General features: G+C 48.1%; 1 protein-coding gene across 1 annotated transcript; it reads right to left on the bottom strand.

Moving 5' to 3' along the window:
- Nucleotides 1-5,018: 5,018 nt before the first annotated feature.
- Nucleotides 5,019-12,399, bottom strand: kpna7 (karyopherin alpha 7 (importin alpha 8)). Its single transcript, XM_014198396.2, has 13 exons — nucleotides 12,196-12,399; nucleotides 11,821-11,958; nucleotides 10,775-10,860; nucleotides 10,215-10,383; nucleotides 9,150-9,249; nucleotides 8,987-9,069; nucleotides 8,182-8,268; nucleotides 7,923-8,099; nucleotides 7,619-7,675; nucleotides 7,220-7,396; nucleotides 5,771-5,953; nucleotides 5,409-5,555; nucleotides 5,019-5,123 (listed from the first exon to the last, which is right to left on the bottom strand). Exons 1-13 carry the CDS (start codon nucleotides 12,259-12,261, stop codon nucleotides 5,052-5,054), a joined length of 1,542 nt encoding a protein of 513 aa, XP_014053871.2. The 5' UTR covers nucleotides 12,262-12,399; the 3' UTR covers nucleotides 5,019-5,051.
- Between the last annotated feature and the right edge of the window lie 1,638 nt (nucleotides 12,400-14,037).

Genomic DNA, 14,037 nt, shown 5'->3' on the forward strand with positions numbered 1-14,037 from the left:
TGGGCCAACCCCTCCCTGAGCTCTAAGCCAGTCAGCCAGTGTGATTGTCTGGGCCAACCCCCCCTGAGCTCTAAGCCAGTCAGCCAGTGTGATTGTCTGGGCCAACCCCTCCCCTGAGCTCTAAGCCAGTCAGCCAGCCAGTCAGCCAGTGTGATTGTCTGGGCCAACCCCTCCCTGAGCTCTAAGCCAGTCAGCCAGCCAGTCAGCCAGTGTGATTGTCTGGGCCAACCCCTCCCTGAGCTCTAAGCCAGTCAGCCAGTGTGATTGTCTGGGCCAACCCCTCCCTGAGCTCTAAGCCAGTCAGCCAGTGTGATTGTCTGGGCCAACCCTCCCTGAGCTCTAAGCCAGTCAGCCAGCCAGTCAGCCAGTGTGATTGTCTGGGCCAACCCCTCCCTGAGCTCTAAGCCAGTCAGCCAGCCAGTCAGCCAGTGTGATTGTCTGGGCCAACCCCTCCCTGAGCTCTAAGCCAGTCAGCCAGTGTGATTGTCTGGGCCAACCCCTCCCTGAGCTCTAAGCCAGTCAGCCAGTGTGATTGTCTGGGCCAACCCCTCCCTGAGCTCTAAGCCAGTCAGCCAGCCAGTCAGCCAGTGTGATTGTCTGGGCCAACCCCTCCCTGAGCTCTAAGCCAGTCAGCCAGCCAGTCAGCCAGTGTGATTGTCTGGGCCAACCCCTCCCTGAGCTCTAAGCCAGTCAGCCAGTGTGATTGTCTGGGCCAACCCCTCCCTGAGCTCTAAGCCAGTCAGCCAGTGTGATTGTCTGGGCCAACCCCTCCCTGAGCTCTAAGCCAGTCAGCCAGTGTGATTGTCTGGGCCAACCCCTCCCCTGAGCTCTAAGCCAGTCAGCCAGTGTGATTGTCTGGGCCAACCCCTCCCTGAGCTCTAAGCCAGTCAGCCAGCCAGTCAGCCAGTGTGATTGTCTGGGCCAACCCCTCCCTGAGCTCTAAGCCAGTCAGCCAGCCAGTCAGCCAGTGTGATTGTCTGGGCCAACCCCTCCCTGAGCTCTAAGCCAGTCAGCCAGTGTGATTGTCTGGGCCAACCCCTCCCTGAGCTCTAAGCCAGTCAGCCAGCCAGTCAGCCAGTGTGATTGTCTGGGCCAACCCCTCCCTGAGCTCTAAGCCAGTCAGCCAGTGTGATTGTCTGGGCCAACCCCTGCCTGAGCTCTAAGCCAGTCAGCCAGCCAGTCAGCCAGTGTGATTGTCTGGGCCAACCCCTCCCTGAGCTCTAAGCCAGTCAGCCAGTGTGATTGTCTGGGCCAACCCCTCCCTGAGCTCTAAGCCAGTCAGCCAGCCAGTCAGCCAGTGTGATTGTCTGGGCCAACCCCTCCCTGAGCTCTAAGCCAGTCAGCCAGCCAGTCAGCCAGTGTGATTGTCTGGGCCAACCCCTCCCCTGAGCTCTAAGCCAGTCAGCCAGTGTGATTGTCTGGGCCAACCCCTCCCTGAGCTCTACAGAAGCCAGTCAGCCAGTGTGATTGTCTGGGCCAACCCCTCCCTGAGCTCTAAGCCAGTCAGCCAGTGTGATTGTCTGGGCCAACCCCTCCCTGAGCTCTAAGCCAGTCAGCCAGTGTGATTGTCTGGGCCAACCCCTCCCTGAGCTCTAAGCCAGTCAGCCAGTGTGATTGTCTGGGCCAACCCCTCCCTGAGCTCTAAGCCAGTCAGCCAGTGTGATTGTCTGGGCCAACCCCTCCCTGAGCTCTAAGCCAGTCAGCCAGTGTGATTGTCTGGGCCAACCCCTCCCTGAGCTCTAAGCCAGTCAGCCAGCCAGTCAGCCAGTGTGATTGTCTGGGCCAACCCCTCCCCTGAGCTCTAAGCCAGTCAGCCAGCCAGTCAGCCAGTGTGATTGTCTGGGCCAACCCCTCCCTGAGCTCTAAGCCAGTCAGCCAGTGTGATTGTCTGGGCCAACCCCTCCCTGAGCTCTAAGCCAGTCAGCCAGTGTGATTGTCTGGGCCAACCCCTCCCTGAGCTCTAAGCCAGTCAGCCAGCCAGTCAGCCAGTGTGATTGTCTGGGCCAACCCCTCCCTGAGCTCTAAGCCAGTCAGCCAGCCAGTCAGCCAGTGTGATTGTCTGGGCCAACCCCTCCCTGAGCTCTAAGCCAGTCAGCCAGTGTGATTGTCTGGGCCAACCCCTCCCTGAGCTCTAAGCCAGTCAGCCAGTGTGATTGTCTGGGCCAACCCTCCCTGAGCTCTAAGCCAGTCAGCCAGCCAGTCAGCCAGTGTGATTGTCTGGGCCAACCCCTCCCTGAGCTCTAAGCCAGTCAGCCAGCCAGTCAGCCAGTGTGATTGTCTGGGCCAACCCCTCCCTGAGCTCTAAGCCAGTCAGCCAGTGTGATTGTCTGGGCCAACCCCTCCCTGAGCTCTAAGCCAGTCAGCCAGTGTGATTGTCTGGGCCAACCCCTCCCTGAGCTCTAAGCCAGTCAGCCAGCCAGTCAGCCAGTGTGATTGTCTGGGCCAACCCCTCCCTGAGCTCTAAGCCAGTCAGCCAGCCAGTCAGCCAGTGTGATTGTCTGGGCCAACCCCTCCCTGAGCTCTAAGCCAGTCAGCCAGTGTGATTGTCTGGGCCAACCCTCCCTGAGCTCTAAGCCAGTCAGCCAGTGTGATTGTCTGGGCCAACCCCTCCCTGAGCTCTAAGCCAGTCAGCCAGTGTGATTGTCTGGGCCAACCCCTCCCTGAGCTCTAAGCCAGTCAGCCAGTGTGATTGTCTGGGCCAACCCCTCCCTGAGCTCTAAGCCAGTCAGCCAGCCAGTCAGCCAGTGTGATTGTCTGGGCCAACCCCTCCCTGAGCTCTAAGCCGTCAGCCAGCCAGTCAGCCAGTGTGATTGTCTGGGCCAACCCCTCCCTGAGCTCTAAGCCAGTCAGCCAGTGTGATTGTCTGGGCCAACCCCTCCCTGAGCTCTAAGCCAGTCAGCCAGCCAGTCAGCCAGTGTGATTGTCTGGGCCAACCCCTCCCTGAGCTCTAAGCCAGTCAGCCAGTGTGATTGTCTGGGCCAACCCCTCCCTGAGCTCTAAGCCAGTCAGCCAGCCAGTCAGCCAGTGTGATTGTCTGGGCCAACCCCTCCCTGAGCTCTAAGCCAGTCAGCCAGTGTGATTGTCTGGGCCAACCCCTCCCTGAGCTCTAAGCCAGTCAGCCAGCCAGTCAGCCAGTGTGATGTCGGGCCAACCCAGCCAGTCAGCCAGCCAGTCAGCCAGTGTGATTGTCTGGGCCAACCCCTCCCTGAGCTCTAAGCCAGTCAGCCAGCCAGTCAGCCAGTGTGATTGTCTGGGCCAACCCCTCCCTGAGCTCTAAGCCAGTCAGCCAGCCAGTCAGCCAGTGTGATTGTCTGGGCCAACCCCTCCCTGAGCTCTAAGCCATGTGATCTCAGCACTTTGATGTTATTTAGTTTTAATACAACCACTAGCATAAAAAAAACAATGAGGCTGACGAAACAGATCAGAACATTTAGCTTAAAATGTTGATAAACTATTCGTCTATTGCTTCACATTATCAGCACAGCAATGCGCACACGGCAGTAGGCTATAAGCGTGAATCTTCCATTAGCGGGAAAACACCATTATCATCAGTGACCGTAAATGAGATTATGCAGGTAATGCTTTTATTATAAAAGGTGCATTTTTATGGTGAAAATGATCTTCCCACAAACTGGAAACTCACACGCTGCTTATATATGTAGTTAGGCTCTACACTCCTTGGAAAGCGGATTAATGTGCTTAGTTTTAACAAGTTATTTGGCCACTTTAGTTGTGATACAAACCCTATTAAAACATATAGGACTATGGACTACTAACCTTATTAAAACATATAGGACTATGGGCTAAATAGGCTACCTTATTAAAATGATGGGTACTACCAAGGATGTGATACGAACCTTATTAAAACATATAGGACTATGGGCTACTAACCTTATTAAACATATAGGACTATGGGCTACTAACCTTATTAAAACATATAGGACTATGGGCTACTAACCCTATTAAAACATATAGGACTATGGGCTACTAACCTTATTAAACATATAGGACTATGGGCTACTAACCTTATTAAACATATAGGACTATGGGCTACTAACTTTATTAAACATATAGGACTATGGGCTACTAACCTTATTAAAACATATAGGACTATGGGCTACTAACCTTATTAAAACATATAGGACTATGGGCTACTAACCCTATTAAAACATATAGGACTATGGGCTACTAACCTTATTAAACATATAGGCCTATGGGCTACTAACCTTACTTAACATATAGGCCTATGGGCTAAGCTACATGAGGTGTGGGACTATGATTAGAAAACGTTTCTTGCCTTATGCATCATTCACAAGTGATAATATATCTTTCACAACTGATAGGCTAATATTGTCACCAATCAGACTATTCCTGATTTTTATCTTGTTTTTACATGTACTAAATATTATGGTTTAGAATGGACCGTGATCATGTGATCAGGGCGTGATTAAAAACTGTTATCAAAAAAGTTGGGAGGGGCGGGGGTTGTGCCACCCAAAAGCTCAGGAGGTGCCAATTGCACCCACCTTGGTATGACATAGAACCATGTGCACTGTAATATCATAGAACCATGTGCACTGTAATATCATAGAACCATGTGCACTGTAATATCATAGAACCATGTGCACTGTAATATCATAGAACCATGTGCACTGTAATATCATAGAACCATGTGCACTGTAATATCATAGAACCATGTGCACTGTAATATCATAGAACCATGTGCACTGTAATATCATAGAACCATGTGCACTGTAATATCATAGAACCATGTGCACTGTAATATCATAGAACCATGTGCACTGTAATATCATAGAACCATGTGCACTGTAATATCATAGAACCATGTGCACTGTAATATCATAGAACCATGTGCACTGTAATATCATATTCTCCGGAAGGGTATGAATCTGATACCACCCTAGTAATGAAACATTACAGTGGGGATGATAAACGAGTCAACTGGCCCAGAAGTGCAAAAAAAATATATATATTTATTACATATTCCAAAAATCATGTGGCATTTTAACACTGGACATCCTGTTGGATTATTAAAACCGAAAGGTCTTCTGGACATCCAAGGCCGCGTCAGTGGCTTCAGTCCGCAGACCGTCAGCCTCCTCCTGGGACAATGCAAGACGTTATTAGATCCACCTGATATATTATTAAGATTTTAAACTACAAATGGTTTCACAAAGTGAAAATGCAATAAGATTGTCTGAAGGGGGCCCTGTCTGAAAGGGGCCCCGTCTGAAGGGGGCCCCGTCTGAAGGGGGCCCCGTCTGAAGGGTAAAAGCAGTCAACTCAATGAGTTATCAAGCAAAAGCAAATTGGAGGAAGAGAAGCATTGCACCAAGTGGAGGGGGACATGAGAGATCAAGGACTACTTCCTGGTGATATTTACTGACATCAGTGAAGAACTTCTCTATGAGTCCCTGGGCACTACGGTACACGGTGTCATTCTCATGGTTCTGCAGCATCTCGATCTTATCCAGACCTCCCAACTCCTCAACCAGTAGACACAGTTTGTCAGTCTCGCCCATCTTCTCTGCTGCCTGGAACAAGGGGGGGAGGAGATGAGAGAACGAACGTAACGAGGTTTGACAAGGTATCTCCTCAAACATAATGCTTCTCTGCTGCCTGGGACAAGAGGGGGATGAGCGAACGAACGTAACGAGGTAACTCCTCAGACTGCTTCTCTGCTTGCCTGGGAGGAAAAGCAGGTAACCCTCTAAACTTTAAAAGTAGCAGCAATGACTAAGTATCTCACCATGAAGAGGTTGTTGATGGCGTCCAATATGACGAGGATGGTCTTGGAGTCTTTGACAGTCAGTAGGTTGAGGATGGCCTCCAAGCCTCCTGATTGGACCAGTTGGATAACCTGCTCCACAGTGCCCCCGCTGGTGAAGTTCGTTACGGCCCACACTGCCTCACGCTGGGTCTTGAAGTCACCCTGAGAGAACACCAGATACAGGGATTAGACTGGGGTGGTTAGTTGTGGCCCACACTGTATCAGTCACCGAGAAACTAGAAACACAGGGTAAATGCTTATGCCCTTTACAGTAAAGTTATGAGTCCATCAAATTGCCACCTGTGAGTGCATCTAATGTGGAGCGAGTGGTGTTTAACTACCATTGCGTAGCAGAGGGGTATCCTCCTATACAAGTCAAACCCTGATCATCCATGCCACACCACGACCTAGCCAGCTGCACATTCCAGGGATCAGCCAAGCCACGACCTAGCCAGCCACGCCACGACCTAGCCAGCAGCACATTCCAGGGATCATCCACACTACGACGTGGCTATTGCCTCCTGCTAACTCCAGCAGGCTTGTAACTGCATGTCCCACAAGGCTAGTCAAATGCTGAACTCACTGAAACAATGCTGAATCGAAACGAGTGTGAGGCTTTTAGAAGTCAGTCTATTACGGATTGTTAATGCAGACTTGAGCTTATCAATGCACCACCTTTCTCCCCTCGCCTGTTGATATGTGTTATTATGTCTTACTGTGCATGATGCTTATTTTTACTACTATTTCACAACCAAAAAATTGTTCATTAAATATTTTTTCATCAAATGAAAAGGATGACAAACCTTTGCGAGGGAATCTGATCCATTTGGTCCTCAACTAATTGCTCAGACACTTCATTTCGGGGTGAGTGGAGTTGGAGTTGTCTATGGCAACGAACCCTTCAGAACATGTACCTGGCTAAAGGTCGCCACACTTGTATGACCGTTTATCCAGTGTTGAACTCAGCCAGCTAACTTCTGTGAACTTAAACCCGCTTCGGAGGACACCTCTGGCCTATAAACCCGCTTCGTAGGACACCTCTGGCCTATAAACCCGCTTCGTAGGACACCTCTGGCCTATAAGTACAGTCGGTAGACTAGTGGTTCCCAACCCACAGCCAGCCGTTCCAGAACTAGCTAATCTGATAGAGCTAGTCAACTAATCAAGCCCCGCTTAATATGTTCTAGTTCAGGGCTACAAATACATTGTAACATCTGGGGGGGTGGGGGTCCAAAGGAGAGGTTTAAAAAGCACAGGCGAGTAGCTGCTGTATCAGTTGGCTAGTGGGGGGGTCCAAAGGAGAGGTTTAAAAAGCACATGCGAGAGCTGCTGTATCAGTTGGCTAGTGGGGGGTCCAAAGGAGAGGTTTAAAAAGCACATGCGAGTAGCTGCTGTATCAGTTGGCTAGTGTGGCGAGGTGTCACCAACATTGCGTAGCAGGTCAATAAGCGGGGGCAGCAGGCCGCAGGTGAGCAGTTGTTGTATCTGTTGAGCGGGACCAGCAGCGATGTTGGATACAGCCCAGGCTGCCTCCTTCTGAACGCTGGGCTTGCTGTGTCTCATTAAACTAGGTAGGACGGACAGCACCCCTGCATCGATGGCCACCTGCCAGGAATAAAATTATTAAAGTAACAAAGTTAAAAATCAAGCTTACAGGTAGTTCAGTATCCTCTAACCACCTGATCAAAATAATTTATCCTAATGAACTCATAATACAAATGGACTGTCCAAAGCTTTGTAGTAATCTCGTTCCATGAGCTGACGAGATGAACAGCAACTACAGGCCAAACACTAAGTGATAAAGTGCATCAGTCCATAGTTAGTCACCTGAGTCTGGACGTCTGAGCCACTCACTATGTTCCCTATTGAGCGCAGAGCTGGGGTCTGGAGAGGAAGAGATAAGCTTTGAGTTACTGTCAGTTTAGAACACCATAGGCATTCAGATGTAGTGTTTAGAGTCTCCACAGCTGGCCCTGGGTCGGTCCCACCCGCCACAGCTGGCCCTGGGACATTCCCACCCGCCACAGCTGGCCCTGGGACATTCCCACCCGCCACAGCTGGCCCTGGGACATTCCCACTGACAGTAAAGAAGCAATAGTCTTTTAAAGACAAACCAATTAAATTTATTTACCACCACAGTGAGCGCCTCAAAGCCCATGAGGGACACCAGACGGGGGACAATACCGGTCTGGACCACAATATCGATACGGTCGTTAGCACCATCAGTCAGGTAGGACACGGCCCAGCATGCATCACTCAAGATATCCTGATCACTCAGGTGGAGGAGTTGAACCAGAGAAGGCAGCACCTAGGGGAGAGGAAGTGCACACTTCTAGATGAGGGGGGGTTGAGAACTGAGTGGAACGTAGTGCATGTTTGTGGAGGGTTACCTGTTGGACAGCAGATAGGGGAGGGAAAGGGTTCTTGTTCCTACAGAGGTTAGACAGGGTCCATGTCAAGTTACGAAGGTATCCCACCTGGAGAGGAGAGATGATTTGTAACCAGTTCAGGAAACTGAAAAGGGGGGGGGAACCATATTCATTCTGTTCCTACCTTAAAATTTGAGAATAAGTCGGTAATGTAACAGAACGTGGAATAAGTCAAGGGGTCTGAGTCTTTGCCGATGTACTGATACTGCGGGCTTAATTCAGCACTGGGCATCTTATGACATTTTAGTCATTTAGCAGACGCTCTTATCCAGAGCGACTTACAGTAGTGAATGCATACATTTTTTTTCCCTTACTGGCCCCCCATGGGAATCGAACCCACAACCCTGGCGTTGCAAACACCATGCTCTACCAACTGAGCCACAGGGAGGCCAGTGACATGCATTAAAGCCAAGCCTCCTACACCCCTCACCTGCATCCACTAAGTCGCTCTGGATAAGAGCGTCTGCTAAATGACGTAAATGTACTCATCTGGTCAAAGCATGTAAATAGCTTGCCCACTCCATAGAACAGCTGTTCGAGCCACACTAATTGGTGAAATCTTAAAACAGTTTATTTGATTCCGAAGAGGTTAAGAATTGTATTTTGCAGGTCAGAACAGAATGTAAAATCGGTTCAAACATGGCAGGTGACAAAGGTAGGCCACCTGGTGGGTAAAAACAAACCATCACATGAAAAGTAGATGAGAACAGGTGTACATTAAGGACCCTACAGAGTGTTTACCTAGGACAGGTGTACGTCAACTTACAGGTGTGTCTGGGGTGATTCTAGACAGCAGAGCAGGGATCACGTTACATTCTATCAGAATATCTCGATACGCCGGACCATCACCTGAAAACAGGAAACAGTCTTAGTATGTAGGCTTTTGTTTAAGCCCAGTTGCCCCTCCTGTTTCCTGGGCTCTGTGTTACCTGCTATGTTGCCCAGGGCCCAGACAGCCTGCTCACTGATGTGCAACATGGGGGATGCCAGCAGAGCTATGAAAGCTGGGACTGCACCATGCTCTACCACCTGTAGGGGGAGACATTGCACCAGTCAACTACAGCCAAGTAATAGATCAAATCAAAGGTTATATCACATGGGTCAAATACAACAGGTGTAGACCTTAGTAAATGTTTACTTACAAGCCCTAACTGTGTTATCCACATTAGTGCCATCTAGAGGATGCTGAGCAGTACAACAGTTTGGAAATATACTGAACAAAAATAAACATTAACACAGTTCATAAGGAAATTAATTGAAAGGTATGCCCTAATCTATGGATTTCACATGATTGGGCAGGGGACCAGCCCACTTGGCAGCCAGACCCAGCCAATCAAAGTGTTTCCCCCATAAAAGCACTTTAGCTAGAAATACTTCAGTTTCATCTGTTGGGGTGGCCGTCTCAGACTATCCCCCAGGTGAAGCAGTCCTGGCACGTTTACATGTGGTCTGCCATTGTGAGGCCGGTTGGACATACTGCCAAATTCTCTAAAACATTGAGCGGCTTATGGTAGAGAAATTAATTTTCAATTCTCTGGCAAGAGCTCTGGTTGACATTCCTGCAGTCAGCATGCCAATTACACTCACCTCAACTTGAGACATCTGTGGCATTGTGTTGTGACAAAACTGCACATTTTACAGTGGCCTTTTGTCCCCAGCACAAGGTGCACCTGTGTAATGATCATGCTGTTTAAACAGCTTCTTGATATGCCACACCTGTCAGGGGGATAGTTTCTCTTGGCAAAGGAGAAATGCTCACTAACAGGGATGTAAACTGTGCACAAAATGAGAAATAAGCTTGGAACATTTCTGGGATCTTTTATTTCACTTCATGAAACATGGAACCAACACTTTACATTTTTTGCGTTTTATATTTTTTTTGTTCAGTATAGTAGGCTTTCACCACCGAGAGGGACTCACCAGGTTATCCGAGCCATAGCTATCTGAGTGAGTGACTCCACACGGTTAAAACCCAGGGCTGTGTGTGCATGCACCTGTTGTGTGTGCCAGGAGGTCCCCGAGGCGATGTTGGTAAGAGCCCAGGCGGCTTCAAACTGCAGACAGGGGTCATCATCTCTCCCCAGGAACTCAACAAATCTGGACAGCAGCCCTGCTTCCACAATCTCCTTTAGAGGGGGGTTACGCTCACGGGACAGCAGCTTCCTACGAGGTGGGGGGGGGGAATGAGTTACCCCTTAGGTCTCGTCAACCTAGTCCTGTAATTAATGCATTCAGTGGTGCAACCGGCTACATATCCCCCTTTCCCCACAGACATTAGCATCGATGTATTAGAAACAGTCAACGTTGCAATGTTCCCTCACTTGCCAGTGGACATGATTATGACCTTACCAGTGCCTTCAAACCATCATTTGACTGATTAGTCTTCGCTGTGCATCTCAGTTAGACTTAAAAAAAACAGGTTGTGAGAAATGAGGCTGCTGCCAAAGTGACAACATAACCAGAAGCGGTCATGCGTTTCATTAGGTAAGCGTTGCTAGTAACAACCAAAGTCAGGGTCAATTACCTAAGGAACCAACTCATTGGAGGACCTTACCTGGCAGCCTGACATCCTCTGGTCTGTCTCTCCTGGCAGTCACTGTTCACATGACCAACAACCTCCTCGATGGTTGTCACAGTCACCTGGAGACAAATGCCGTGACAACCAAAATGCCATGACAGGAGTTACAACAAATACTCTACAACAAAAACCTGAGGTGGGGGGGTCATATCCTTTTCAATAGTAATTCAGGGTCAATTTCAATTCAGTCAAATATAGAATCCCCACAGTACTCTGACATGTGATATAGGAATTTGAGGTTACTTCCTGAATTGACCAACCTTGCCCAGATGTGCTTCCCAAATGACACCCTAGTCCCTACTATAGAGGACTTTTAACCAGGGTGCATAGAGGCTAAAGTAGTAAATTAAGTACAGAAGGGTGTTATTTGGGATGCCGTTTTAACTTCGATAAGCCAACAATATCCTGAAAGGGCCAAAACAAGTTATATTATAAACTGGGTGGTTTGAGCCCTGAATGCTGATTGGCTGAAAGCCATGGTATATCAGACAAAATAAAAATGGGCATGACAAATATTTATTTATGTTGGTAACAAGTTTATAATAGCAAGGCACCTCGGGGGGGGTTGTGGTATATGGCCAATATACCACAGCTAAGGGTTGTGTCCAGGTACTCTGCATAACCTCCCTTAACCATGGTTTGATTGTAGGCCACAAATATGACTGTTAACTAGTGATTACTTTAAGGTACAGTTCGCCATCAATCCATGGTTTAGTTTCCCCAGAAATGATTCCTCATTTTAGTATGTGCACAAATACCATTAGGTCAATACTAACATTTCACACAACGTCCAAAAAAAAAAGTTCAAAATCCTCTAATACCAAATCCCATGACTTGAATGGGTTTGGTACTACAATTGTTGATAAAACATTGCATATGGAGACAGTGACACAGTAAACTACGGATTACCGGCGTCATATCTGGTCCATGACTTCACAGCGGAAGTAAAAACATTTTTTTTCCTCAAAAGACATTGTAATTTGGGAGAACCATCCCTTTACTGTAGCAACTCAAAGATGTACCTCGTTGTCGGTGTTGAACTCCGGTGACTGGACCGCATCCTCCGCCAGAGTGGAGATGTTCCTCCTCTTGAGGAAGTTCTCGTCCTTCGCGGCTTTACGCAACTCTACGCACTCCGCTATCCGCCGCTCACGGAGCTTCTATAGACAAAAAAAAGGACACTTATATCAGGCTACAAGGTATTCAATTAAAAGTTGTCACATTTTTGAAAAAAAAATCGTTACGATTGAAGGCTATACGTGCTGTCATCCTGTACTCATGGAGTTGAATGGAGGGAAAAGATCCAAACCGAAATGTGGAAAAAATAAACGCAGAACAAAAACAAAAACAGGGAGGAAACGTCAACTAACTCGACCGTTTAGAAAAATCCGACTTACCGACGGCTCTTTGCCCTTGTTCTTAAACTTATTCAGACGGTCATCAGTAGCATTCGTGGTGGGCATGTTGACCGTCGGGTTAGTTCAGACGAACAAAGTTCTCTCTTTGAGACACAACAGCCGAATACCTCCCGTAATGTTGTCGGGAGTTTAAATACATCTTCAGAAGGACGACAGGTGCGTCTCCGTGCTGGTGATTGAGTGCGACGCACCAGACACACGCTCCCAGGTCTATCCAATGGTGCGCTTGATTAAGCTCGCCTGTGGCGCCGCTGGGCAAATATCCCGCTGGAAAACCAATGGATTTCCACAGGTTAGCGCACAACCCGGACCATATCAAGCACATACATGGTGTGAAACGGTGTCTTTTTCTTATATTTACAAACTCAATACTCTGTTTTAAATATTTCATAAAACCTACTCTATATTACTAGTCAAACGCAGTGAGGTCCAGTACAGTCAAAATGCTGGTTTTTTCTTCCTGTGTTTTGCATCATATTGTACAACACTTGATGAAATTAATGCTGTGAAAGTGTGACACATTTTGATCTGTGTTATGTTCTGTGACGACCCTCCCACTCTGTCTGCCGTATTCTCTCCGTTCTTGTTTCCTTGTTAGGATGCCGGTGGGCGGAGTTGGAAGGGTCGTCAGCTAAATGGGAAGCACCTGGGCCCAGCTGTGTCCCAGGATAAAGAGACCTCTTCCACAGTTATTGAGAGGACTCTCTCCATGCAGACACTTTGTTGATTTTGGTTGTGTAGTTTTGTGGCTTTTTTTTGGTTATTTGCTTTGGCACCTTTCAACACCCTGCATTATTACTTTCAGGTATGCAAAACACACACTCACTTACATTACTGATTACACACACGCCATTGTTAATTATTTAGTTACTTCAGTTAATAAATATATATTTTGATACCCCTTGTCTCCACGTTGTCTCCCTTTTGTTGCGAACTCAGAGCCGGTTCGTAACAAGTGGGGGCTCATCCGGGATATTGAACTTGTGTTTGGGAGAAAACGTGGCGGTATGTTAAATTGAGGTGCTTTGTTTGTTAGTTTGAGTTTGGTGCTTAGTATTGGTTGCCTTTGTTTGTTTGGTTTGTGTGCTGTGTTGGAGAGAATACATTGGTTAGTTTCCAGGCCCCTGCCTAGCCTGGAAACGCTTGTTCTACTTGCTGTTGGGACGTTGGTCTGAGAGGTGAGTACAATCAGCTGTGTACCTTGGTGGGAGATTTGGATAGGGTAGTGAAACTTACTACCCGGAGCTATAACCTTTTTCCCCTGATAGGCTTAGCGACGTGTTTCATTTTGGAATATGTTGGGCATTGTTAATGTTTGTTATTTTTGTGTGGTGTCTGTGGACTGAGTAGTTGTCTCGGGGGCACATCTGTGGCTTGGTGGAATCTACCAGCGTGCTGGGGGTTACTTCCTTGCCAGCGGGCTACAGTGCATAATTACCCACCGCAAATCTGCATGAAGACTAGGGTTGAGTTATTGTAGATTTTGGGGAAGCTCCATTTCTCATCTCTTTTCTGTGGTGCCCGGTGTGATTGTATTTTCTCTTTTTGTGGTCTGGTGTGCTCAGTAGAGGGGTTGAGTGAGAATTTTTTTTGACTATGGCGTCTAATGTAGACGAGTTCATTCGCTTTCCATCAAAGGAACTGTTAGATGTATGTACTAAAGAACAGCTGTTGAAGGTTGCTGAACACTACAACGTTGAAATTAGTGATAAACGTAAAAAAAAACTCTTAGGTTAATATTGAAGGCCAATCTGATGGAGAGTGGTATTCTTGAAGATACCACTGGGGCAGCCTCTGCTGAGGACTCGCCGTCTCCCCGAT

Source organism: Salmo salar, chromosome ssa04, assembly GCF_905237065.1.
Source record: "Salmo salar chromosome ssa04, Ssal_v3.1, whole genome shotgun sequence".
NCBI lineage: Eukaryota > Metazoa > Chordata > Actinopteri > Salmoniformes > Salmonidae > Salmo > Salmo salar.

Excerpts from the sequence above, each read along its gene's own strand:
- kpna7 (XM_014198396.2), bottom strand. The coding sequence starts at position 12,261 with ATGCCCACCACGAATGCTACTGATGACCGTCTGAATAAGTTTAAGAAC. Across the intron at positions 10,861-11,820 it reads AGTTCAACACCGACAACGAG|GTGACTGTGACAACCATCGA; the intron begins GTACATCTTTGA and ends ATTTGTCTCCAG. Across the intron at positions 9,070-9,149 it reads GGCCCTGGGCAACATAGCAG|GTGATGGTCCGGCGTATCGA; the intron begins GTAACACAGAGC and ends TCCTGTTTTCAG.